Source organism: Grammomys surdaster, unplaced genomic scaffold (genome assembly GCF_004785775.1).
Source record: "Grammomys surdaster isolate TR1022 unplaced genomic scaffold, NIH_TR_1.0 211, whole genome shotgun sequence".
NCBI classification, from domain to species: domain Eukaryota; kingdom Metazoa; phylum Chordata; class Mammalia; order Rodentia; family Muridae; genus Grammomys; species Grammomys surdaster.
In genome coordinates, this window is record NW_021604656.1 from 6951601 (window position 1) to 6975907 (window position 24307).

The window sequence follows — 24307 nt, forward strand, 5'->3', positions numbered from 1 at the left end:
CCTTTACATACTCAAGAGAGAAGAAGACGCTGTACCATGGAAATGAAGTCCAGACTGTCTGCATGGTTCCGCTTTTATTAAAACGCCATGTACAGTGTGGGAGCCGGAATGGGCTCCTATTAAAATAATACGTTTGGAGGGAATGTTTCTCGGCTCTTACTGTATTGATCGTGTGGCAAGTGTTCTTTGACAAGGTATACGGTCCCTAACATCCATGCAGAAAATATCAAACCAAGGACTTTATTACACAGTACCAGTGCGCAGTCTGATGGCCTGTATCAAGCATAGAGCCAGAGCATTCGAGAGATGTTCTCGTTCTGTGCCTTGTGTTTTCTTTTAAAGAAGGTATTTTTACCCATCATATACAAGTTAAACAAGAAGTCCAACAAGGGTCCTTTATTACCACTAAAAGGGGGGGGGGATAATTTAAATCTTATAACCAAAGGCAAAAACAGTACAATTACGATTTATTCCTGCAGATGCCGCAGCCCCATGCGTTCCTGCCTCAGCTGCCACCACCACAGCCAAAAGTCTCTGAGTCCCACAGTAAAGGCTGCATGGGGCCTCTAGGGCTGGCTTACCCACACAGAATAAGCCTTTCCTGTCCCCATATGTTGGAAGTGCTACTGGATTTTTCTGCTTGCTCAGTAGATAACAGTGCAGCTGAACATGAGGGGCTTACGTAGCACACACAGACACACAGGCGCACACGCACACAGCCTACAGAAAGCACTCTCATCTCCTTGCTGCCATACTCCAGAGCCTTGGGTACTCTTATCCGACTTAACGGGTTTGGCTCAGCCCTCCCAACTTGATCCAACCAGGGTCAAACAGGAAGAGGCGTGGAGGCTATTATAAATGGCACTTGTCCCCAAAATAATAAATTAAAATTTAAAAAGAGAAACAAGAGTCCTGTGGCAGATAAATATGCAAAACAGAACCTGGAGTGAAGACAGCTCAAGTGAAAAAAAAAAAATCAAGTGAACAACTGCTAAGCATATTCTTCCCACACGACAGACCGCTCTCCTGAAGGACAGACCGCTTTACCCCCGAAGTAATGGAAATGCAAGCTTCCCAAAGAGACGAGACCCAGGCACAGAGGCCCTGAATATTAGAAACCTCTAATAGCAAGGAGACAGTGAAGAATGGACAAGGTCTGCAGGGCCCAGGCCCCCCGGGGAGTGTGGGCCGGAGGGCAGGCTCATTGCCAGGCAGTAAGAGCCATCAGCTGTGGGCCAACCCAGCCCTGCAGAAAGCAGGACTCATAAACACACAGAGACAGAGACGAGAGACAAAGACGGGGAAGTGCTGAGTCATACTTAACGTTAGTCCCTGGCAACTAAGAAAGGAAGCCCGGTGATGGTGTCTTGGAAGTCAGCAGTCTTCCTAGACCACTGAGGGCCTGGCCTGGAGCTCAGAAGGGCTCTGCGATGTGAGAAACAAAGACAGGACAGCTCCGGGTGTACACTGCTAGGACGCGTGACACACAGAACAGCATTTCATTGTCATGGATGATAGAAAGCGATTCAAATGTCCTGGAAAACTATCTATAAAAATATCTACATTAAAACTTTAGCCTGAAAGCTATAGCTTCAATTTTACAAAAAAAAAAAAAAAAGAAGAAAAAGAAGCAATCTTTGAAAGGATCTGGCTCAGAGATATACAAACATTACACAACAGATATCAAAGTGGAACAGCTCAAAAAATCAGCTGAGGGGATATTACAACTGGTTTGTCATGGGATACAATTAAGAATTCTTATTGCATAGCAGAAAAATGAGGTCACTTCATTTGCATAATACTGCCTTTTCTTTTTTTAAGATGGAGATGCTGTTGGGTACTTAGAAGAAATAACTTTGGAGCTCAGAAGCTGACTTCTACGTTGTCCGAATCAGCATCTGAGTGGCATCTAGCTGCTTCTTTCTAACCTTGGTCTAACCTTGGGTCTCAATTCCATTTTGTCACTGCTGTCAGACTTCAGATGTGCCCCTTGGCGGAGCTGCTGTATTCACTAGTGTTCACTAGTGGTGACGTTGTCTGCTCTGACAGGTGAGGGAGGGGAGGCTTCACCCACCATGTGACTAGCACAGACCTGAAAGTGTGTCTGAGGTATCCATCCGTCATGGGGAGACTTCTACCTGATGATGCAGCAACACAGGTCTGGGGGTGGGGGGGATCTGTGGGCAGCTAGGGCAGGCTAGCTTTTTTGGTGATGACGTACCAGTGTTCTAGTCCCCACACGAAAAAGACGCACGAGTGTGAAAGGACTGAAGCCCTCGGCAGCTCCGCCTGCAGAACCAATGCTTCACAGGGAGGGAGGCACGAGGTGGGACCCACGGCAAAAGCTCCAGCAGAAACCGTGGCTGGCCAGCTTCCGTGGAGGGAGGGGGTTCTCTTCAGGAAGAGTACACAAAGGAAGACTTATTGTGATTCATAAATACAAAAGTCTGGGTCCTTGGTGGGAGTGGGAGAGGGGTGGGGTTACCTTTCACCTGAAATAGAGTGCCTGTGCAAACAGCTCGTTAGACTCTGATCCCCAACCTTACCTTCACCTCTCACACCTCAAACAAGTCCCCAGACTTGCCTGGAAAGGGAGGGGGGGCCTGGGGAATGCACTCCGCCCACTCCCCTCCCCCCCTCCACTTCCTAGCCTTCACAAGGCTAGCCTTCACGAGTGGCTCTACCCCCACTCACTGCTGGAACCAGAGCACCAGCCAAGAAAATGTTTGCATCCTTTGGGAGACATGTCTTCTGGGTCCCCCAACGCTGGGAATGCTAGTTTCTTCCTAAGGCTGCAAGATGTGGTGGTTCCTAACTACTGCTTAACATTAGAAAGAAAGGTTTGCCCGCACGGAAGGGTGCTCAGTAAATACTCAGCGGCTGCCTAGCTGGGAAGAAGCTTCCAAAGATGGAGAGGACAGTGGGCCCCAACCTCCTACAGGACGTGCTTTGAAGAACCTACTCGTCTTACAACTCCAAAGTGAGAGTTCAGAAAGTCCCGTGGTCTCCTCTCCGCAGGCTCTGTCGTCGAGGAAGCTGAAACTCCGACTCCTGGGTATGAGACTGTTCTCCAGGCACAAAGTCTCCCCACCCAGGGCAAAGATTCCAATACAAGCAGTTTGTTAGCTTAAGAAGAGTTTGGCATTGAGGTTCCTTGGTGTTGGGGGAAGAGTGTATGTAGAGGCCAAAGGTCAACCTTTCATGCTGGTCTGCAGGATCCACACAATTTGTTTTGCGAGTCTCTCCCTGAGGCCGGAGACTGAGACTTTCTGGTTAGCATAGGTTGGCTGTCCCCACAAAGCCTCAGACATCTTCCAGTGTCTGCCTTCCCAGCTTTGAGATAGGAGGCATATGTGGCTGGACCCGGAATTTTGTTTTTTTATGTCAGTACTAGAGATCAAACTTCCGCTCCTACTGTGAGCACCTTCTCCCCAACGCTTAATGTGTTTGCTTCTGGGCACTTCCAAACACCACCCCAGGTGCTCGAAATTACATTTTTAATAATTTTTATCTGTAGCTGAGCAAAACTTTCCTGAGTTGCTTTCATTTTTAAAACACAAGCGTCTTTGAGGAAGATCTCCAGCCCAGGGCCCACTACCATCTCCTTCCCCTCAGGGAAAGTAAAAAAGGGTGTTTTGGAGGCTGGGGAGAGGATACGGACCCTGGACTAGAAGGACAGCATCAGAGAGGGAAGACGAGAGGATACAGGCAGCTCTGACCATCCTCACAAAGTGCCAACAGCCAGAACCAGCCCGTAGGTTTCTGAGAAGTCATGTGTCCCTCTGAGTTATAGATGGCCACTCCTGACCTAGGGGCGAACCTATCTCTGGGTTTAGTGGCAGGGTGACTTTTTACTTATCCCCCTCATGAGAGCTGATACCGAGGATAAGCAAGCCCGCCTAAGAAGCATGGTAGACAAGGTAGGTTCCCTAAGAACAATCAAAAGCAGGGTCCCTCTCTGAGGCCACCATGGGTGGGAACTGAGTCCATGCCGCTCCGCCTGTCTGCTTCCTTGCTTGCTCTTGTGCTTCCTTGCTTTTCTAAAAGTTTATTGATTGATTGACTGATTTACTTATTTAATGTACATGAGTACACTGCAGCCATCTTCAGACACACCAGAAGAGGGCATCGGATCCCACTACAGATGCTTGTGAGCCACCATGTGGTTGCTGGGAACTGAACTCAGGACCTCTGGGAGAGCGGTCAGTGCCCTTAACCACTGAGCCATCTCACCAGTCCCATCACTTCCTTCTTTTGCATGCTAGCTCGCTCTCTTTTGCTTGCTCACCTTTGCTCGCCCGCTTGCCTTTCTTGTCTATTTCTCTCCAGTGTTTTTTCCTGGGACTTATCTGAAGAGTCTGTTTTCCCTGGTGAGAAGACACAAAGTCTTCCAGATCTGGAATTCATGACATCAGGGAGTAGAGGCCAAAATGTGAAGGCAAGACAGTTCTCATCTTCCTCCTAGAGTACAGTCAAGGAGGAGACAGCAGCCCAGGGAGAGGCCGCGGAGCAGCTTTGAAGAAGCGCCTGCTCTTCCACACAGCTGCAGTAGTCAAGTCATGGTCCCAGACAAGCTTGGAATGCTGCTTTTGGCTAGTTCTCTCAGGACTTCCAAAAGACAGCATCTTTAGTAGTCTAGGGTCCCACTGGACGAATCCAAAAAGATGTTTGTAGGAGTTTTAGCACAGTAAAAAGATCAGTAGTAAAGAAATCCAGTAGACACTCACACAGGTCCAGCCCCCATTGAATGAAATGTTTTACACACACACACACACACACACACACACACACACACACACACGTTCCCGAGTGTGCACGCCCTAGGGTGCTGCTGGACTCGACTGTTTAGGGCAGAATCCAAAGCACCTTGGAGCAGAGAGGTGGGTCATCAGTGTCCACGTGGAGGGATGAGGTCGGTCTGCCAAGACAATGAGGGTGGTTGTCGAACCACGACAGAGCCTCTCAGCCCCTCCCATCACTTGCGATGGTCCCGCTGCCACAAGCAGTGCCCTGCGGCTTCTTCCTCCACCTCCTGGCTGAGGGAGTTTGGGTCACAAGGATTTATGAATCACAGCAACACCTAACACGAAAGGGAAAGTTACAAGATTAGCTTCCTCCTAAATTATTCAGAATCCCGAAGGAGTCCCAGGAAGCTGCAACATCCTAAGTCACAGCCAGGGGGCTCCCGAAGGGTCACGAGCGCTATCGCAGCCAGCAGCAGACTGTTTCTGCAAGCATGATCTCCGACAGTGCATGGAGGCAAGGCTCTTCCCGCACCCCCACTCGAATTCCCAAATCCAATACTGCTCACCGTCACAGAGCTGAGACCCTCACCCAGTGCTCAATTCCCAGACACACACGCTGTGTGTCACTGCTTTAGGGAAATTTAACCACGATGAGGTCCTGACTCTGTAAATCCATGTATAACTCAAGTCTCAGTGTAATCCACTGAGTCTATGTAAAGACCCTAGAGGCTAAGATAGTCGATCCTACGCACTGCACTGTCCTCTACTGTTTACAGACACCAGCTAGTGACAAACTCCGCCCCCTAGCCTCCCGATCCGAGTGCCTGTGGGCCTAGCCACTGAGACACTGCAAGGTGAGCCTTCTGTGCTGTGATGGTGGCATGTCCACTTCTTTCTGGCTGGGACCATGAACTTTCTTCCTGGTGGGAATCACTACCAGACAGGTTTCTGGAACTTGCTACTAACATCCTAACTCAGAAAGTTCCCCCAAGTGTACATGTTTGCCGGAAATTTAACATATTCCCACAGCTATAAGATATTCTAATGGAAGACGTGATTAAGGGAACACATCCTTAAGAGGGGGGGATTGGAGACGTTTTGCTGAGACATCCGGTCCCTGCTAATTCCTGGCTAAAGGAGTAGATGAAAAAGCGATCATGTGAGGAAAAGCAGAACTTGACTCCAGACCAGAAGGTACCACCAGGCCCTAGCAGCCCCACCTGGACGGTGGTACCTCTCTCTCTCTTTTTTTTTTTTAAAGATTTATTTATTTATTATATATGAATACACTGTAGCTGTCTTCAGACACACCAGAAGAGGGCATCAGATCTCATTACAGATGGTTGTGAGCCACCATGTGGTTGCTGGGATTTGAACTCAGGACCTCTGGAAGTGCAGTCAGTGCTCTTAACCACTGAGCCATCTCTCCAGCCCGGTACCTCTCTTAATAAGTAATATTTTTCAAAAGCTGGTTCTTGTAGTGTCTTCAGGTAGTGTTGTTACACAAGCTTTTTCATTAGAAAAGAAATATGCTCTCGTTATAGAAAATTTGGAAAATTCAGAATGCTACAAGGGAAAAGTATTTTATCCCTTCATACAAACAGAACGGCCATTATCTCTGTAATCCGTCCCAGCTTCTAATAATAACCAGAATTTGTTAGCCTGTGGTGACTCACACCAGGCAGACACCGTTGCTACAAACTTTACAGGCAGTATCACGTTTCATTCTCTTAAAAGCCCTCAGAGGCTCAATCTAATTGTATCCCTTACACATTAGACAACAGAGGTCCAGTCAGACTGAATGTGCCCAGAGACCCAGGGTTAGTGGCAGATCTGGGACTTCAGTATCTATTTCCAGAACTGACAGCTCTTCAAATTCTCTCTCCTCCAATAAGACCAGAGCAGTCAGCACACTAGACACAGACAACCTGAGTCCTCCTCCAACCCCACATGTCAGGCATGAGCACTTCCTCGGGACCTTAAAGTCAAAGGCGCCAGAGAGGAGGAGTTCAGAGGAGTTAGGGGCGGGGAATTGTAATCAGAATGTACACTATGAAGAGAGTCTATTTTTAATTTTTAAAAAGATAGAAAAGCACACCCACTGAATAAATATTCCACAGAACATTTTCTTGATATCAAACATTAATTACTATAATTTGGGGGAAAGAAGAGAGGATGCTGTTACAAGCAATGCCCAGATATGTAATTTAGGCATTAAACCTTTGCACATCAGACCCATTCCCTAGGTTTTAAGATAACACACACACTCGGTTGGCTGGTTTGAGTACAAAACGGCTTGATTGCCTCCTTCCCACCAGTTCCGAGGGGGCAGACGAGCTTTTGAAATATTTAGCACATATGTGAAATCTTAAGGGGACATATTCAACCCATGATTCTCATTAACATGGAGGTGGAGCAGGAGGATCCCACCCACTTCTCATTAACATGGAGGTGGAGCCCGTGGATCCCACCTACTTTGTCATCCTACAAAACACCCTGTGCTTCCCTCTGTGGCTTCTGAAAGAAAGGTGGTGATTTTCCTGAGAACAGAGTCAGGGTCAAAACACTTCAAATGTCTTAGAGAAGGAAAATGTAAGAGTGTGCGAGAAATGCTTAGAGGAGGGGAAAGCAAAAGAAATGCATTGTGGGAGTGGGGGAGGGAACGTCCTGAAACATAAGCAAGAAGGAATGGCTGACCTTTCTCATGGGAAATGGGTAAGAGGAGAAACACGGGAGCCAAGACGTTTGTGACACCTGACAGTGATTTTTAAATATTTGGGATAACGGAGGACACGTTGTGTGTGCTCAGTAAATAAATATCTAGTTCATATGTATCTAAATGTTAAAAAGCTAGGCTTGTATTTCTCTGCTTCAGGAGATCTCTTACCTCAACAACATCAACTCTTGGCCCAGAGCTGCACTCAGCTTGGTACCACATTCTCTCTGCTGGTCTATCCATTACTACCTAGACTCTACTCAGCCTTAGGCTGGAGCATCATAAGGGGCGTGGCTTAGATAGAAGTCAGACCAGCTTGAACTCTATCTTTGGTGCATGTTTGCTAGCAACGTAGGAGCCTTTGGTGATTACTGACAGTCTCCAGAATTCAGCTGTGAGATGCACTGAGGGCTGTTGGTAAGACTAGGGGGAATGTACACACTAACTGCCTGGAAGTTACAGTTGGAATACAGAATAGCCACTGCAGGCGCTCGTGTTGAGGGTTTGGAGCCCCGTTGGCCATGCTATTCTGGGAGGTGCAAGGAACTTTAGGAGGTGGAGGGAGGGAGTCACTGGAGGTGCCACTGAAAGGCACCTGAACTAGACCCACTCCAGTCTCTGCAGCCTGGCTGCCAGGATCCATTCTCCCACATGCTACCTGTACCATCTACATGTTGAGCCTCAGAACCACCCAGAAACAAAGTAGCCAAGAGACAAAGGACTGAATTCCTGAAACCATGAGGCAAAATAAGCCCCTCCTGGCACGCACACACACATAGACACACACATACACAAACATATACACATAGGCACACACACACATACATTCACACATACACATATACACACATAGATGTGCACATAGATACACATAACAAACATATGCACACATACAGACACATACATACACACAGACACATACATATATACCATACATACACACAAACTCATACACACACATACATTCATATACACACATATAGACACACACATATAGACACATACATACACAAACATACATACACACACATAAATAAATGCATACAGATACACATACATATATATATACATACCACTCATACACACAGACATACACACACATACACAGATGCACACAGATACACATACACACACATACATATATACACATACACATACAAGCACATACATATACACACATACATATACAAACACACAGATGCACACATAGCTACACATACACAAACACATACACACATACATATACACACATACAAACACATATACACATAAATACATACCATACACACACACACACACACTTACACAGTTCCTCTCAGGAACTTGTCACAACAACAAGAAAATAACTAACATAAGAAGTGCACAACCAGAGGCAGATTGTGTGTGCGATTACCCAGAATCCAACAGAGCCATGTCCCACTGACAGGACTGACTACCATCTTACAACTATTCTGTCTTAAAGCAGCCCATGCTAACCTTACATAAACTCTGGTGTTTCCACACGCTCTCCACCTACATGCGTGTCTCAAAGTGAACCAGGAGTGACCAAGACAGTCACGGCTCAGGTCAGGTGGAAATGACCCTGGAACACTACATTAAGTATCCCGAGGGTACGTTCAAGGTCATGGGGAAGGTATCACCACTGTCTTCGGCACACAATGAGGAGGACGCATGGCCATGTGACAATTAACCTGAAACCCTGCAGGAGGCTTTAGGTTCCCAGCTAAGCAAGTTCCCAATCCTTCGGGACCCTGGAGCTGAAACCCACTGACCTGCATAGCTCCTCCCAGTGCTCATGTTGGTGGGCAGCAGTGTCCACTTGTCTGTGACTGGGTTATAGTACTCTACTGAAGCCAGATTGCACGATCCATCGTCCCCTCCGACCACGTACAGGAGCCCATTCACCGCACAGACCCCTGGGAAGCAAACAGAAGTCTGAGACCAGGCTCCATGGGAGGCTTATCCCCATGCCCCAAGGCTTTCTTCCTGTTGCATAGCAGAGATGTCACTCTGGGCTCTGAGGGTCCCCCCTTCCTAGAGAGGCTGCTTTTCTTACCAGAGAGTTTTCATTGCTATGTGGTCCTATAGATGCTCCCACTGCCCCCTGGCGGCTCCCATGTGCCACTACATCATCAAGAGAACATTACAGGCACAGATGTCTCCTTGGAAACATTTCCTGAGGAACACCCACACCTCCTGGCCAGCCTGAGCTCGGGAAGAGACAGATTCCAGGGCATTCCCGCTCATCCGTGCCCATGTTCTTTCCTGCTGAGCTGCATGCTGGGACCGTCCTATATGCTGCTAGTGGCAGTACCTCTAAGCCCTCCTTTTAAGACGGGCGTCTGAATTCACACCCAGGACCCCAGGTTGGGGGTACCTCTCCCATTCTTAACATCAGGAGTTTTTTTTGAAGGCAAGGACTCATAAAGCTGGGGTTAAGAGCAGGGAAATGTAACTTTGATTGAAGACCTTAGAACTCATAGTCCGGCAGTTAGCCGTGGTTGGTTTTTTAACAGGCCAAAGTTGATTGATGATGCCTTTAAAATGGTAACTAGCAATGCTGATCAATACTTTCAGTACTGGCAAGAGCAGAGACTGTACTGCCTTCCTTCATGGCGCCTGAAACGCGGCTCCTTCCTCTGCCTCAAGATTCTACTTTGGGCCTTTTCTACTGGAGAAGGCACTTGCGGTGTATGCTCTGACTTAACTCTAAGGATCGGTTACGACAACGGCAGCATTACCGGTAGCCTAGGAAAGATGTCTTAATGAGGTGTTCAATCATGAACTGGGCAAACTATGATATAGCCGTGTGAAGTGAGAGAATGAAGACACCAGTAAGTAGACCTTGATGAAAGACAGGAAAAGCGGGGTGGTGGTGGCGCTCGCCTTTAATCCCAGCACTTGAGAGGCAGAGGCAGGTGGATTTCTGAGTTCGAGGCCAGCCTGGTCTACAGAGTGAGTTCCAGGACAGCCAGGGCCACACAGAGAAACCCTGTCTCAAAAAAAGAAAGAAAGAAAGAAAGAAAGAAAGAAAGAAAGAAAGAAAGAAAGAAAGAAAGAAAGAAAGAAAGAAAGGAAAGCTAATAACGCTATGGTAGGACCCATTTGTTAGTAAATAAATAATATCTGTATGTGAATGTGTGTCCACATTCCTTGCTTGATTCGTAGACTGCAGGCTTAGCTGCCTTGCGGGCCCTGTAACTCCTTGTTCCTGTGGCTGAAAGCCAAACGCTGGTGTGTATCACAGCAGGCTCAGGCAGTGAGCCGGTTACTGACGCCCCTGTTTACACTGCTAAAGAGTCAGCCCAGCAGCAGTGAGTTTAGCAAACAGGTAATACCTGCCCTGGAGGCACCTGTTAAGGCGGTCCAACCTGGGGCGGCGGGCAAAGCCAGCCCACCCTTTGCCAGAGCAAAGAAGCAAAATAGGAAACAGCTTGGCTGGGCTGTCCAACCCCACGACACAAGACCCTGCTGGGTATTCTGGGACAAGAAATAAAAGACTATAAAAAAAAAAGAGAGAGAGAGAGAGAGAGAAAACACTGGAGGGTCAGGTGAGGTCTGGCTTTCCTGCCGGGAAGGAACTTGGACACTGTGGAAGTCTGGGGATCTTACAGCCAGACACTGGCAGAGAAAACACAATACAGCACTACTCTGTGGCCTGGACCCACACAGCACTGGACATGGCTACTGCAGAGCTGTCGGGCAAGCACTGGTGAATGTGGCCACCAGTCACCATCAGAGAGAAGAGACTTCGATGAGTCTCAGCCGGGGACCTTGAGGCCACCATTTTGGATTCCAGGTTCCCCCTCCCCCTAACTCAGAGCCTATGGGACAGACAAACGGCCGCTCTTATGTTCTGACCACAGGCTCAGCTACCTCCTCCGGCAATCCTGCCCCTCTCCCTGTCACTCAGAGCGGGAGGGAAGAACGGTGATGCCGCAGAAGCGAGGAGAGCAGTCACATTACCTGCGTTGCGCCGGCACATGTTCATGTCTGCCACCTGCTTCCAGGTGTTTGTCCCAGGATCGTAAACTTCAACACTCTTCCTCACCAAGGGTCCGTCATGTCCCCCGGTGGCATACAGTTGTCCGCTGAGCACCCCGACACCTGAAAGGCATAGCACAGTGTCCTGGCCTCAGGCTCACTACAAGAGCCAGAATCTAAGAGGCCTCATACGCAACCCTGAATAGCCATTGCTAGCAGGGTGACTTGGGGAGCAAGTTCTGTCTCCCTGGACCTCAGTGCCCTAGTCTGTAAAACAAATGCAATGATGCCCTGCCCGGCTCCCCGTAAGCCGGCAAACAATGAGGTACAAAGCCAAGGTAACCTCCCACCCCATTTCTGCTTTTAAAATATAAATATGTATGTGTGTATACATATACAGGGGTATCAAAGGGATTGTTTTGAAAAGGCTCAAAGAAATCCACTCAGGTGAAAAGATGCTAACTCTCAAAAGTAAACCGAGCCCCGGTTCCCCTCTGGCGTATTCATATTGCCTTGTTTTTCCTCAACATCTGATTATTCAGTCATGTATCTGTTGAGACAGAGCCAGGTGCTGAGGTCATCACTGGGGAGACACTCTGCCAGCCTGTTCCTTCAGCCCCTCTGCTCCCTTATGACAGAAGACATCAGACCTGCCCAAGGGGGGTTGGGGGGGCGCGGGGAGCTGAGTAGTTCTTTGCTGCAAGGCTGAGGAGGTTCAGGCCATGCAGGAAGAGAGAAGGCTAGTGAGGGCGGCTTGCCTGGCAGCAGGGACACCTGGACCTGCCTCTCCGACACCCACTTTGGGTAGCCCTTACTCTTTCCCATTCGTGGAGAGAGGGAGTTGGAATGTACCCATGATTCAGTGGACTATTGCCTTCTGTGGACAGGCTGCATCCTTTCTGCTGGGTACTTTCTGGAAAAATAAAACCTTAGTCCCAGAGACTCTGGTCAGAAGCCCAAAGGGGTGTCTTGGTGAATGTAATGTGCAGCCAGGCCGTGGGCCCAGGGTCTGGATCTGGAGGCTATAGACTTCTGAGGCCAGGAAATGCTTATGTCTTATCCTGGTCTGTTTCCCTGAGGCTGCTGGTGACCGGCTCCTGCTGATACTATCTAAATGACAGGGTGTCATGTAAAACCCCGGCCAGAAGTTATCGCGGGTTGCAGGGGTTCCTCGCAGTTCCCTAAAGTGGCAGCAGATGGCGCTGCTGTGCCAACAATGGCTGCTGTCAGGTTGTGAGAGTCAGAAAATTCAGTTGGCTCTGAGATGCTTCACCTTCCCTTCCTCCAGGAGGAGTAGGAGCTGACATTTCCAGGACCCTAAGATGGTTTCTTTCCACCACCATGTCCATCCCTCTGCTTGTGGGAGCTCCCACCACTAATGAGGGAGTTAAGAGCCACCCAGACATTCTTCTAGCAACTCTTCCACAACCCTTGGCAGCCTGCTCATAGAGTCCCAATGTAGAGCCACACCGCTCCTCAGGGAGCGGAAACACAGAGCTTTCCATCTCTAGGTCTTTGGCTGTCACGAGCACCCTCATAGACAAGCACACAGGCTCCCAGTGCTAGCGATGATACCTCCCTAACTCTTTATCAGAGTGAAGGGCTGAAGAAAGGGACCCGGGGACAGGGTTCTGTCCAAGGACAGGGTTCCAGAGTAATCTGAACAAAGAGCTCTTCCTAGCCAAGGTCTGGGCCTCCCAGAAACAGAAGCAGTAGTCATGGCATTGTCTGGGGCCTCCAGCCAAGAATGGGCCAGGTGACATCCACCCCAACCACCTTCTGAGCAGCCAGCAGGAAGGGACATTACCACGGCAGGCCTTTAGTCACTTGGCCCAAGTCGCATATGGATTTTTAGAACGTAAATAGAAGGTGCTAGAAGCTATAATTACATCAGGAAGTGGGTGGAGGGAATCAGGATTTATGAATGGAGCTGGCCCTGTGGGAACATGGGAAGCCTGTGTATTGTACAGCTGAGGTGTTAAATGTCAGTGATGGGGAATGGGGTTAACGTAGCAAAGTCAATCAAGCACACTCAGATCTAAAGCTCAGGTCTCCTGACTTCAAGGCATTCACGAGGGGCCAGGCTGTCAGGATTAGCAGATACGGCTCCCCCAGAGAACTCCAGACATGTGCTTCTGAAATGGAATGGTGCAGACATTCAACCTCACGGCCCACCAATGTGTACACAAAAATTCTCTTTAAAAAAAATTTTTTTTAAACAGCCTGTTTTTCACAAAATGCTAGAGATGAAGATATGTATGGTCATAATCCAGTTTCCAAAAACAGATGGGATGGGGGATGGGGGATGGGTGTGTGGGGACTCGGTAGCATCTTTCCTTAGTAGTCATGAGGCCTTCTCGCTGGCCCCAAACCAAAATCATGTCAGTCACCAGGAGCCCCAGGAACTGGCCAAGGCCCCGGCTTACTCTCACAGACCGTGGCTCCTGAGATGACGGGAGAGACGGAGGAGGCAGGATGGGGCGGCTGGACTCCTAAGTGCCTGGACTTCCTCACATGACAGAGATAGAAAACCATCTGGGAGGTCATTACCTCGGCATGATGGTGAAACAAAGTAATATGGGTGTAGGAGATCAAGGCTTATCTCCAGCCATAACACTACTATGCCGGCCTTTACTCTCAGGATACCGGCTTCAGGCAGGCCAGCTAGGCTGCTTAGCTAAAGCCAGAGCAGTAGCAGCTGTCCTCCCCTGGCGGGGATAGGGCTCATTATTAGAAGGCTAAAAACAATGACTTTGGAAAGAGAATCCTAACTCCTCGAGCCTCCAATCCTATAACCTTGGGCAAAGTGATCCATCTCAAGTGGGACTGACTTTCAAACTCTGGTCAGAGGAATCAGTATGGGTGAAGTGAGGTAGGGTGCGGACTGGGTGGGTGGAGGCATCGGCCAGGCACCTCTGTAATCCCAGAGGCTGAAACATGAGGTCACAAGTCTGAGGGCAGCCTGGGCTACATAGTGAGAGTCAGAGGAAGGAAGGGAAGAATATTTGTGTCTTGACATCACCTGGCACACAGTAGGTCTGTACTCTCCAGAGATGTAGGCCTGAGCGCAAACAAAAGGAATGGTCTAGTATAGCCTGGGCTATTGGTGATCTCAAGGGTTTAGTATAGCCTGGGCCATAGAGAAATCGTCTCAAACAAACACAAAACCAAAACGTGGCAGTGAAGACATCAAGCCTTCTATGCTGAGCAAGGAGTCTCTGGGAAAGGCTGACCCTTGTGTGCGTGCCTCTGGACATGTGGTGGTGGGATGGTTACTGGAGAAGAAGAGACAGGACGAGGGGAAACAAGGCACAGTTCGGTGGTTTGTCTCTCACGTACCAGCGCCACTGCGTCGGGTGCTCATGTCTGCCACGTATATCCACTCGTTGGTGGCGGGGTTGTACTGCTCCACGGTGCTCAGGCACTGCCTGGAAGCCCCATCGTAACCCCCAACGGCATACAGCTTCCCTGGAACAGGCCAAGTGACTGAGGTTAGTGTTGGTGGCACTGACGTGGAACAGGAGCTTGGCTGGTGCTCCATTTTTGACCCACAGAGGTAGCTCTGTCTCTTTATTCCAGGAGGACCCGGCTTGCTCTCCACACAGAGGGCACACCTCCCCCCACATATCCACCTTCTGTCTGCTCTGAAGCCTTGAGATACTTGGAAGCAGTGCTGAAGCTTCCTAAAAGAGGCCCAGGTACCCAGCACAGAGCACCCACTTGGCAGCTCTGGGGTTCGATACAGACTTGCTTGAGGAACTAGGTTAAAGCACACCTAGAAGACACCAGCACTGGAAGCTACGAGGCTCTCTGCCATGACCACATATGTGGCTTTCTGGCTGTAGGCTCACATTGGCACGGGAAGGGAATACGGAAGAATATTCTTCTGTGGGAACCCAACCCTGGCTCAAGCCATGAGTGAAGCGCTCTATGTACACCCAGGGCTGAGGCAGCTGGGTTTTTTCTGCAGGCCAACTTTGCTCCCTGAGCCATATGCAAGAACCCTGAGGTATCATCAACTATTCTTAAATAAAAATAACACTGAGTTCCTGTGGGAGAGTCATTTCCACCTGGGGCTGGGAGCTGGGAGCCAGGGGCAATAAAGAGGGGGAAATAGTTATCTGACCTATAAGGACAAGGATTCAAATATAAGGGGTTCAGCATCTCGTGTCTTAGATAAGAAAAGAGAGTTCCTTCTGAGGGGACAGAAAAAGAAGTCCTACTTCACCTATGAACATCAGATCTGGAGGATACCATGACACCAGCCACAGACCAAACTGGCACTAGCTGCAGGCTAAACAAACACAGGGTTAGAATTACTTAAGAATTTGGAGGGCGGGGCTGGAGAGATGGCTCAGTGGTTAAGAGCACTGACTGCACTTCTAGAGGTCCTGAGTTCAAATCCCAGCAACCACATGGTGGCTCACAACCATCTGTAATGAGATCTGATGCCCTCTTCTGGTATGTCTGAAGACAGCTACAGTGTATTCATACATAATAAATAAATAAATCTTAAAAAAAAATAATTTGGAGGGCATTATATGAGTCCCTAACATGGAAGGTACAACCAAGATGTGAAAATCCATGATTACATCGTTAGTTCTCGGGCCCAACACAGCGCTGTACCATCAAGGCTACCGACCCAGCAGCCCTATATCGCTGAGCCCTGTTTTCTTACAACTCTTTTCAATTGACCTTTCTGAAAAAGGACTCATGCATAGCTCCTCCATCACAAGGTCAAAGCTGACAAACAAATTCACCCGGGGCCGCTCTCTCCGTGTGTGCCAGCTCAGGTGGTCCCATCTCTGTGACTTTCCTTCTGATAAGGGTCATTCCGACTGCATAACCTTGGCATGGATAGGACGCAGCCTAGAGAACGGACCCTGTGAAAAGCTGAGTCCTCAGCCATTATGAAGCACAGTCCACTCCAGTGCCTCCTACACATTCTTAGAAACACTTCCTGCTGGCTGCACACAGCCTGCAGAGCGTCAGGTGCATGACAGGCGAGAGAGAAACTCCAAGCTTTCCTCTACACCTGCAGGGCAAGCTATCTGCCTATCCTGCTGCAAGCAGGCACGCTGACACAGCCCTTGTCACGGGCAATATTTTCCATCTCTACCATCAAGACACCTCCACTAACCCCGACAACCATTCCAACCTCGTATCAGCTAAAAAAGCAGCCCGCTCAAGGTCTCTCCCTGAGTGTACATGCAAGAGTCTGCTGTTTTTAACCCCAGGTCTGTTTGCTGTTCCTGGCTGAGGAACAGGAAGGGGAACAGAAGCTAGCTAGACAAAGCTCTGGGATCTGGCTGACAAATCGACTTGTATCTCTCCAAGAGGATACAATTTATCCTGACAGAGGGACGGAATCTTGGCCTCTCCTTCCTTACTGAGCTCACAAACTCCTACCGATCAGCGATTGAGACCTGTCTTCGAATCCAGATTAGGAGTCAGAAGCCCTTGAGGACTGCGCTGCTATTAACTATCATAATACAAGGACTCGGTTTTCCCGCCGAGAAAAATCCAAGTCCCGCCTATGTTCTTCCAGAGGACTTGAAAGAATAATTAAGAGAAAAAGATTATGAACTTCTGGGCATGCCCTCCTGCCTCAGCCACGCCCCACACCTAGCCTAGCCCGAGACGTGTCAGACCTGAGGAAAAGGAGCCCCGCCTTTCTCATGGCTCTGCCAGCACGCAACACATGAAGGTGAGCAGAGAATTAACCAAGCACAATTAGCACCCCTCCCTACTCTAACGTACCCCAGTTTGTATGTTGACTCTGAAGTCCCTACTTTCTTCCCATCCCCCACTGTTATAGGTAGCCAAGGGACAGGCTGTCACCCTCACCCAAGTCTCCTCCTTCTGTCCTAACCTGCTGACCCCCTTCTTAGTCTTTGGCTCGGGAGCTTCCCCAGCGAGTCTCAGCCCCCCCTCATCTGTTTACCAGAGACAATGAACTTAACTCCGCCCAGTGACCAGCAGTGGAGCTTACAGCAGAGAGAGCATTAAGCACACTGCTGGACTCAGGACAAGACCCACAGGCTAGGGTAGGAGCAGCCACCACCCTCCGCTACGTCCTTACCCTCCACAACACCCACTCCCACGCTGCTCCGCCGTGTGTTCATTGGGGCCACGAAGAACCACTCATTGGTCTTGTAGCTGTAGGCTTCTACGGACGCCAGGCCTGGGGAGAAGAGAATCAGGGGATTTCTACAGCCATGGGCCTCTCCCTGATGTGTGAGGAAAGGGGAGGCCAGGAAGAGACCAAGACAGGACTACAGACTCGATATCCAGCTTGGTACAGCTCTGCCTAGCGTGTGGCCACAGCAACTCCTCAATCTGCAGAAGGTGACCACTGACTACCAATGGTTCTGTGACGTGCAAGGAGGCTGGTAAGACGGCATGTGGTACGTGCTAACTGCGCTACAGATATGAACATTAAACTTACAGAATGGGACATTTGATCCCAAATAAATACCTGAGGATGCCCCACTGGGCACCAGTCCCGACCCCTCTTCCCGTTTCTTACTCTACAAGCTGGATGGCTAAAAATGTATCTCCCAAGATCCCATGCAGGTGGGTGACCCTGAGCCCTAGGAAGAAATCTGACAGAGATTTCTGGGGTGCGCTTGGCATTTCTGATGCAGGGGTGACCCCTTCCTCTTTCTTGCTACCAGGGACACAGTGTCCTGGCTGGAGTCATAACAACTATACTGTTATCACAGGGGAAGCCCTGAGGATCTTAAGGGCTTCGGCCCCAGTATCCGTGTGCAGTCAGACCAAGTTGAGAACAGTGACCTCTGCGCTCTGTGCTTCCTCACTGGAGGGATACAGCATCAGCCAGGCTTTCTCCTCAGCAGAAGTTCTGCTGCGGTAATCATCTGTTCCCTCCCTGGCTCATGCTCACTGAGAAGCCATCTGAGAGACGTGCAATAAAGAAAAACAAAAACAAACAAACAAACAACATTGCGCTTCCCTCCGTCAGAGCCAGAGACTACCGCTGTAGATGGGGTCACTGTCTTCGGTAACGGGTCTGGCAATGTGAGTGCAGATGGCTTCCCTCCAAACTCATACCCGCTAAGAGTTCAAACTGAAATGTTTAAAGTTATTTTTTTATGCGTGTGAGTGTTTGGCCTGCATGTATGTCTGTGCACTACATACATGTAGTGTCTGTGGAGACCAGGAGAGGGCATCAGATACAGATGCCTGTAAAGTGCCACATGGATGCCTGGAAATGAACTTAGGACCCGTGAAAGAGCAGCCAGTATGCGTTCTCCCCCCCCAACCCCGGGTTACAGATTTGAAGTGAGATAAAATATGGGGGTGGGGGCCCCCAAGTGGTGGCCTAGCCTGCAGGGCTCTGTGGGGCAGTAGAAGAATGCCGGCCAATCGGGGTGCAGTTTGTGCTCTGAGCCAAGTACCTAAAGCCCGGATCTTAAGGTCCCTCAGCTGCTCTGAAAAGTGCTCAGACTAGAATCCTGAGTCCGATGCCATCAGGGCGACTGCCTTTCCTCTGTATGATCCTCTAAGGAAGCAGGCTAGGCTCAAGAGAGGTAAGAAAGGAACCCTTCTGAGTGTCAGGGAATCCTCAGGATGAAGCCCGTCACAGAGCAGCTATGGCTGCAGGGCACGAGAAGTCAGTTTCTGACCCTAAAACTGAGTAACTGAGGAGGAGAGCACTTAAGAGTGGGTTGTGAGTGCCCTAGAGATCCACGGTTACACTGAAGGCAGTGGTGCTGGGAATGGGCGGGACCTTTAGGAGAGGACCCTTAGCCCTGGAGGTGACCCTTGAGGTGTTAAGATCTCAGTCTCTCCCCTTCCTCTTGCTTCCTGGGTAAGAAGAGAGCAGTTCCACGTGGCCACGCTGAACCACGATGAGAGATCTCACCACAGGGCCACACAGGCTGTGGACTGAAACCTGCACAGCGGGGAGCCATGGGATACCTTTTCTGTGTGTAAGGATTACATCAGCATCTCATGTCAGTGAAGGAGAGCTCACTAGATCTGATGGGTTCATTCCTGGGCCGTTGCTACAAGGCACAGAGACTAGCCCAAGAACTGACCGGGCAAAGCTAGGTTGCCCAGAGAAAAGGGTACAGTGACGTGCCCTGGACCTACCAGTACTGCCGTCAAAGCCTCCGACAGCGTAGAGAAGGTCGTTGAGCACAGCCGCACCCAGCGTGCTCCGTCGCTCCTGCATGCTGGCAATGGACGTCCACTGGTCCTTCACACCGTCGTACACATCCACTGTCCGTACCCGCAGAGAACCGTTAAACCCGCCCACGGCATACACGTGGCCTGCCATGAACACCACACCTGAGACACAGGAACACAGGGCCTGAGAGTCGGAGAAGGGAATGACTGCCCAACCTGATAGGTGACAAGGTGGGTATATGACAGCCTCTTGGGGAAGCCACCGCCAGCTCGAGATACCTGTGGGTGACTATGGGACTCAGCTCCCCCTGTTTGTCTAACTTCACCTGATATGAGCAAACTCCAGAACTGGCTTAAACTCACAGTACATAAGAACTGACTTCAAGGGTGGTGGTGGCGCACTCCTTTAATCCCAGCACTCGGGAGACAGAGGCAGGCGGATTTCTGAGTTCGAGGCCAGCCTGGTCTACAGAGTGAGTTCCAGGACAGCCAGGGCTACACAGAGAAACCCTGTCTTGAAAAAAAAAAAAAAAAAAAGAACTGACTTCAAAGCAAGCAGCCCCACGGTGCAGGTGGGAAGAGGGGGAGTCTGCAGAAATAAGGAGCAAGGCTTCGTGGCCACCATGGCCATCATGAGGCAGACACTGGCTGGGGAAGGGCTGCTGGGAACCCAGGTGAATCGGAGCTGGCCACGGCTGCTTACCTGCTCTGCATCTTCTGGAGGGAAGCTCGGCTATCTGGTCCCAGCGGCCCTCCTCGAAATCATAGCACTCCACGCTGCGGATCGCCTTGGGTGCCTGGCCACCAACCACAATCATGACCTCAGGAAAGACAAGCGCACAGTAACTAACACACAAGGGAATGGGTGGCCAACCCGTGGCCCTGCCACGTGCTGCCGGTCAGCTTGCAGATTTATAGACAGGAAGGGGAAGCCTGTGATGGTTTGATTATTCTTGGCCTAGAGAGCGGCATTATTAGGAGGTGTGGCCTTGTTGGAGTGGGTGTGGTCTTGTTGGAGTAGGTGTGGCCTTGTTGGAGTGGGTGTGGTCTTGTTGGAGTAGGTGTGGCCTTGCTGGAGTAGGTGTGGCCTTGTTGGAGTAGGTGTGTCGCTGTGGGCGTGGCTTTAAGACCCTCATCCTAGCTGCCTGGAAGCCAGTATTCTGCTAGCAGCCTTCAGCTGAAGATGTATAACTCTCAGCTCCTCCTGCACTATACCTGCCTGGATGCTGCCATGCTCCCACCTTGATGATAATGGACTGAACCTCTGAATCTGTAAGCCGGTCCCAATTAAATCCTGTCCTTATATGAACTGCCTTGGTCATGGCGTCTGTCCACAGCAGTAAAACCCTAACTAAGACAAAGCCCTAGACACTGAGGGAGGAGGTACATATTCAAGAAAAGCCTGCGCGTCAAGTACAGTAAAAGCATAGGCACACAGCTTCCGAACACCCTCACTTGGGATAGGGTAGTAACAAAAGCATCTTCTACAAGCTCAGTACCCACAAGACGTGATGAGCACACTTTCTATACTGAGACAAACATATTTTGGGTGGAAAGCATAGATTTTTAGATATATTTTTAGGATAATATTATTAATTATTTCTAAATATCTAGACTGCTGAGGATACTTATCTCCTATGGTAAAGAAAAAATAATTTCTAGACACTCTGGCGGTTTTGGTGGCTGTCAGAGTTACTTAACTGACAGTGCTTTGAAAAAAAAATGGTACATAAATCTTGTATGTGTGTGTGTTTCTCTCCTACAAGTAAGATTGCGGCTGACACATGACACAGCCAGGCATGCAATGTGGGCTGTCATTCGCTTGTCACTGTGACTGACAGACAAGGAATGTAAAGTCCAGAAAGCACATGTAAACAGCCAGAGGTCACTCAGCCAAGGGAGGCAGAGCAGACAGGGAACCCAAGCCCACTGACAAAGACATGAGGATGGCTCCTCTTCCTGTTCTAGACAGAAACGGGGTCCACGTCAACACCCCTGCAGGCTGAGCTTCATTAGGGAGTCAGGGAATCGACTTGGTGGGTTGTGACCAGAACTCATCAAAATGAACAGCACAGGGAGTACACAGTCTGGGTATTGTTTTATGAAATATCTGTCCTGGTTAAACACACTAAATGTCTATTTTGGATAGCAGTTCGTGTGTATTTCTTGCCGCTGGGTGCGGTCAAATCAGAGCAAAGCCATTTTTCTGGCTATGTTAATGAACTGCTGTACTTACTTGTGACGAATATGCTCTCAGAACTATCCTATATGCTATTAATAAATAAGAACCAAGGTGCCAAAGATAACAACAGTCTGCATATTTTGATAAACTTGGGCAAACATGAACCACCACCATTGTCACCCCTTCCTGGCATTCCAACACCCTTCTTAAGAGGCAGGGGAGTGTGAAAGTCCCGGCTAGCCAGCATAAGCCACGGGGTTGAGCATCACCCAAAGCCTGCCTTATCCACCCAGCAGCCCTTAGACTTCAGGGTTGCAAAAACACAAACCGCTGGGCCCTGCCTCAAGTTTCCTTCCACTCAGCAGGCCCGGAGCTTGGCTGAGAATCAGTTTCTAACACAAACCCACACACACACACACACACACACACACACACACACACACGGGAGATGCCAGGGCTCTGCGTCTGCTTCAGTAGAAGCATATTTTTATCCCGTGGCCTATAGGGACTTCTTGATGGTATGCCATTAACAATTTCTGCCATGCTGAATTATCACACTGCTTTCTGCTTCCTCGATACACGACACTCAAGAGAGGAGGGGTCGTCTATACTGTGTGCACTGGAGGGAGCACAAACCTCAGGAGAAAAGCCCAAATTGGCAGCCATTACACAAGATCGACCATGATGCCAGACTCCCCCACTGCCCCTGTCACTGGTCACTGGCTCTTTAGGATTGGTCTCCAGTGTCTGAGATCCAAATGTAGGTGACAAAGTCCTCAAAGCTCAGGGTCTCTTCTGACCTCTTATCTTTTCCAAAGCAAACCAAGACCACAGGCCTGAGCTCACTACAGTGCTCCCAGACCACAGGCCTGGCCTTGCTGCAGTGCTCCCACACCACAGTCCTGGCCTTGCTGCCGTGCTCCCAAGACCGAGTCTTCATATGCCTTTCCTGAAAACCTCAGCTCAGAGCCCTTGGTCCGAGTCAGCAGAATCATTCTCACAGAAAAGTCAGATTGTATATTTCCTCCCTCGCATCTTGTTTAAATGGCAACCATGGACATTTCCATGGAGTGAGGGGTAGGGGGCGCTAACGAGTTCAGCTTCTTGGCAAACTTAGAGAATTGATCCAGCTCCCTCCTCTAAGCTAGCACTACAGGAGTAGTTCTCAACCTGTGGGTGGTGACCCCTTGGGTGGTCAAAGGACCCTCTCACAGGGGTCACCTAAGACCACAAGAAAACACAGATTTAACATTACAGTTCAGAACAGTAGCAAAATCATAGTTATGAAGTAGCAACAAAAATAGGTTTGTGGTCGGGGGTCACCACAGCGTGAGGAACTGTGTTAAAGGGCCACAGCATTGGGAAGGTTGAGAACCACTGCTCGAAAGGCCCTCAATGTGTCCACAAACCTCCATAAAACTCACGCTAAGTGTCTCGCTGTCATTTGGGTTAGCCCCAAACTCTTAGACTCAAGGAATCCTCCTGCCTCAGCCTGGTGGAACTATAGACACATGCCATGCCATCATGCCCAGCATAACGATCCGTCCGCTGAGGTGACTCTGGGTAAGGACAGCTATGCAGGGGTCAGAAGGAACAGAAGAGCTGGCTCTGGATAACAATAAAGCTAGCTGATTGTCATGTAATCCTCCTGAAAACCTCAATGTACTTATGAGTCTTACAGGTACCCTGGTGTCCTGGTCCTAGGTCTCAGGTGTCACTGTGTTGGGGGCTGCAGTTCTGCTTGCTGGAGATTTCTAGTTGCCTGCGTCTGGGCAAGTATAAACTCCACCTTGACAGGATGGTCGTTAGTACCTCCCAAAGTGAACACAGCTACCATGGAAGATCAAACAGCCGTTTATCTGGGTGAGGCTGCTGCCTGGTTCTCAGGATGGGTACTGCCAGCAGAGTGAGTTCTAACGCACACATTCAACACTCTTTCGAGTCCACTACTCCACTTCCGGGAGAACGACCGACCGTGTGAATAAACACACCAGAGCAGATGGTAACCGCATGTAGACCGAGACTCCAACCCTGGCCACAGGGGACATCCACTCAGGTCTGAGGGGGCTGCCCGGACTGTGCACACTCTCTTCATGGGGCAAGAGTAGAGTGTGTCTAAACTCTCTTCCATGACAGGTGAGCTGGGCAGAAAGCAGGCCCAGCCAGTCGGTCCCTCGGGCCAGGGCAGGAAGCGAGTCTCTCTTACCCTGGTGCGTGGGGCCGCAGGGCTAACACCAAAAAATTCATCCGAAGGAAGTGTGTCCAGTAGAGTAGAAAGAAGACTGGTCCACGTGGGCTCCTAAGCAACAGGCGCCCCTGGCAGGAGCTGATGGCAAGATTCAGAAACAATTGGGGGTGGGGCACATGTCAACCAGAAAGCATGAGGTTCAAAGCCCAGACAGGCTAAAGGGTTGGAAAGAACTACAGACACATTGCCACACAGTCCCCAATGGGCACTGGGGTCAGACACATCTTGGCTCAGCCATGAGCCCATTACTAGTCAGCTGCTGAGCACAGGCATTACTA

General features: G+C 49.7%; 1 protein-coding gene across 1 annotated transcript in view; it reads right to left on the reverse strand.

Moving 5' to 3' along the window:
• Positions 1-4747: 4747 nt before the first annotated feature.
• Positions 4748-24307, reverse strand: part of Klhl3 (kelch like family member 3) — a 114526-nt gene continuing 94966 nt past the window's right edge. Inside the window, exons 9-15 of the mRNA XM_028772063.1 lie at positions 20303-20420; positions 19564-19761; positions 17528-17629; positions 14785-14913; positions 11428-11568; positions 9234-9377; positions 4748-5080 (exon numbers count right to left, since the gene is read on the reverse strand). Coding sequence (XP_028627896.1) covers positions 5052-5080; positions 9234-9377; positions 11428-11568; positions 14785-14913; positions 17528-17629; positions 19564-19761; positions 20303-20420 — 861 coding nt within the window. The 3' untranslated portion in view covers positions 4748-5051. The remainder of the gene's footprint in view (positions 5081-9233; positions 9378-11427; positions 11569-14784; positions 14914-17527; positions 17630-19563; positions 19762-20302; positions 20421-24307) is intronic.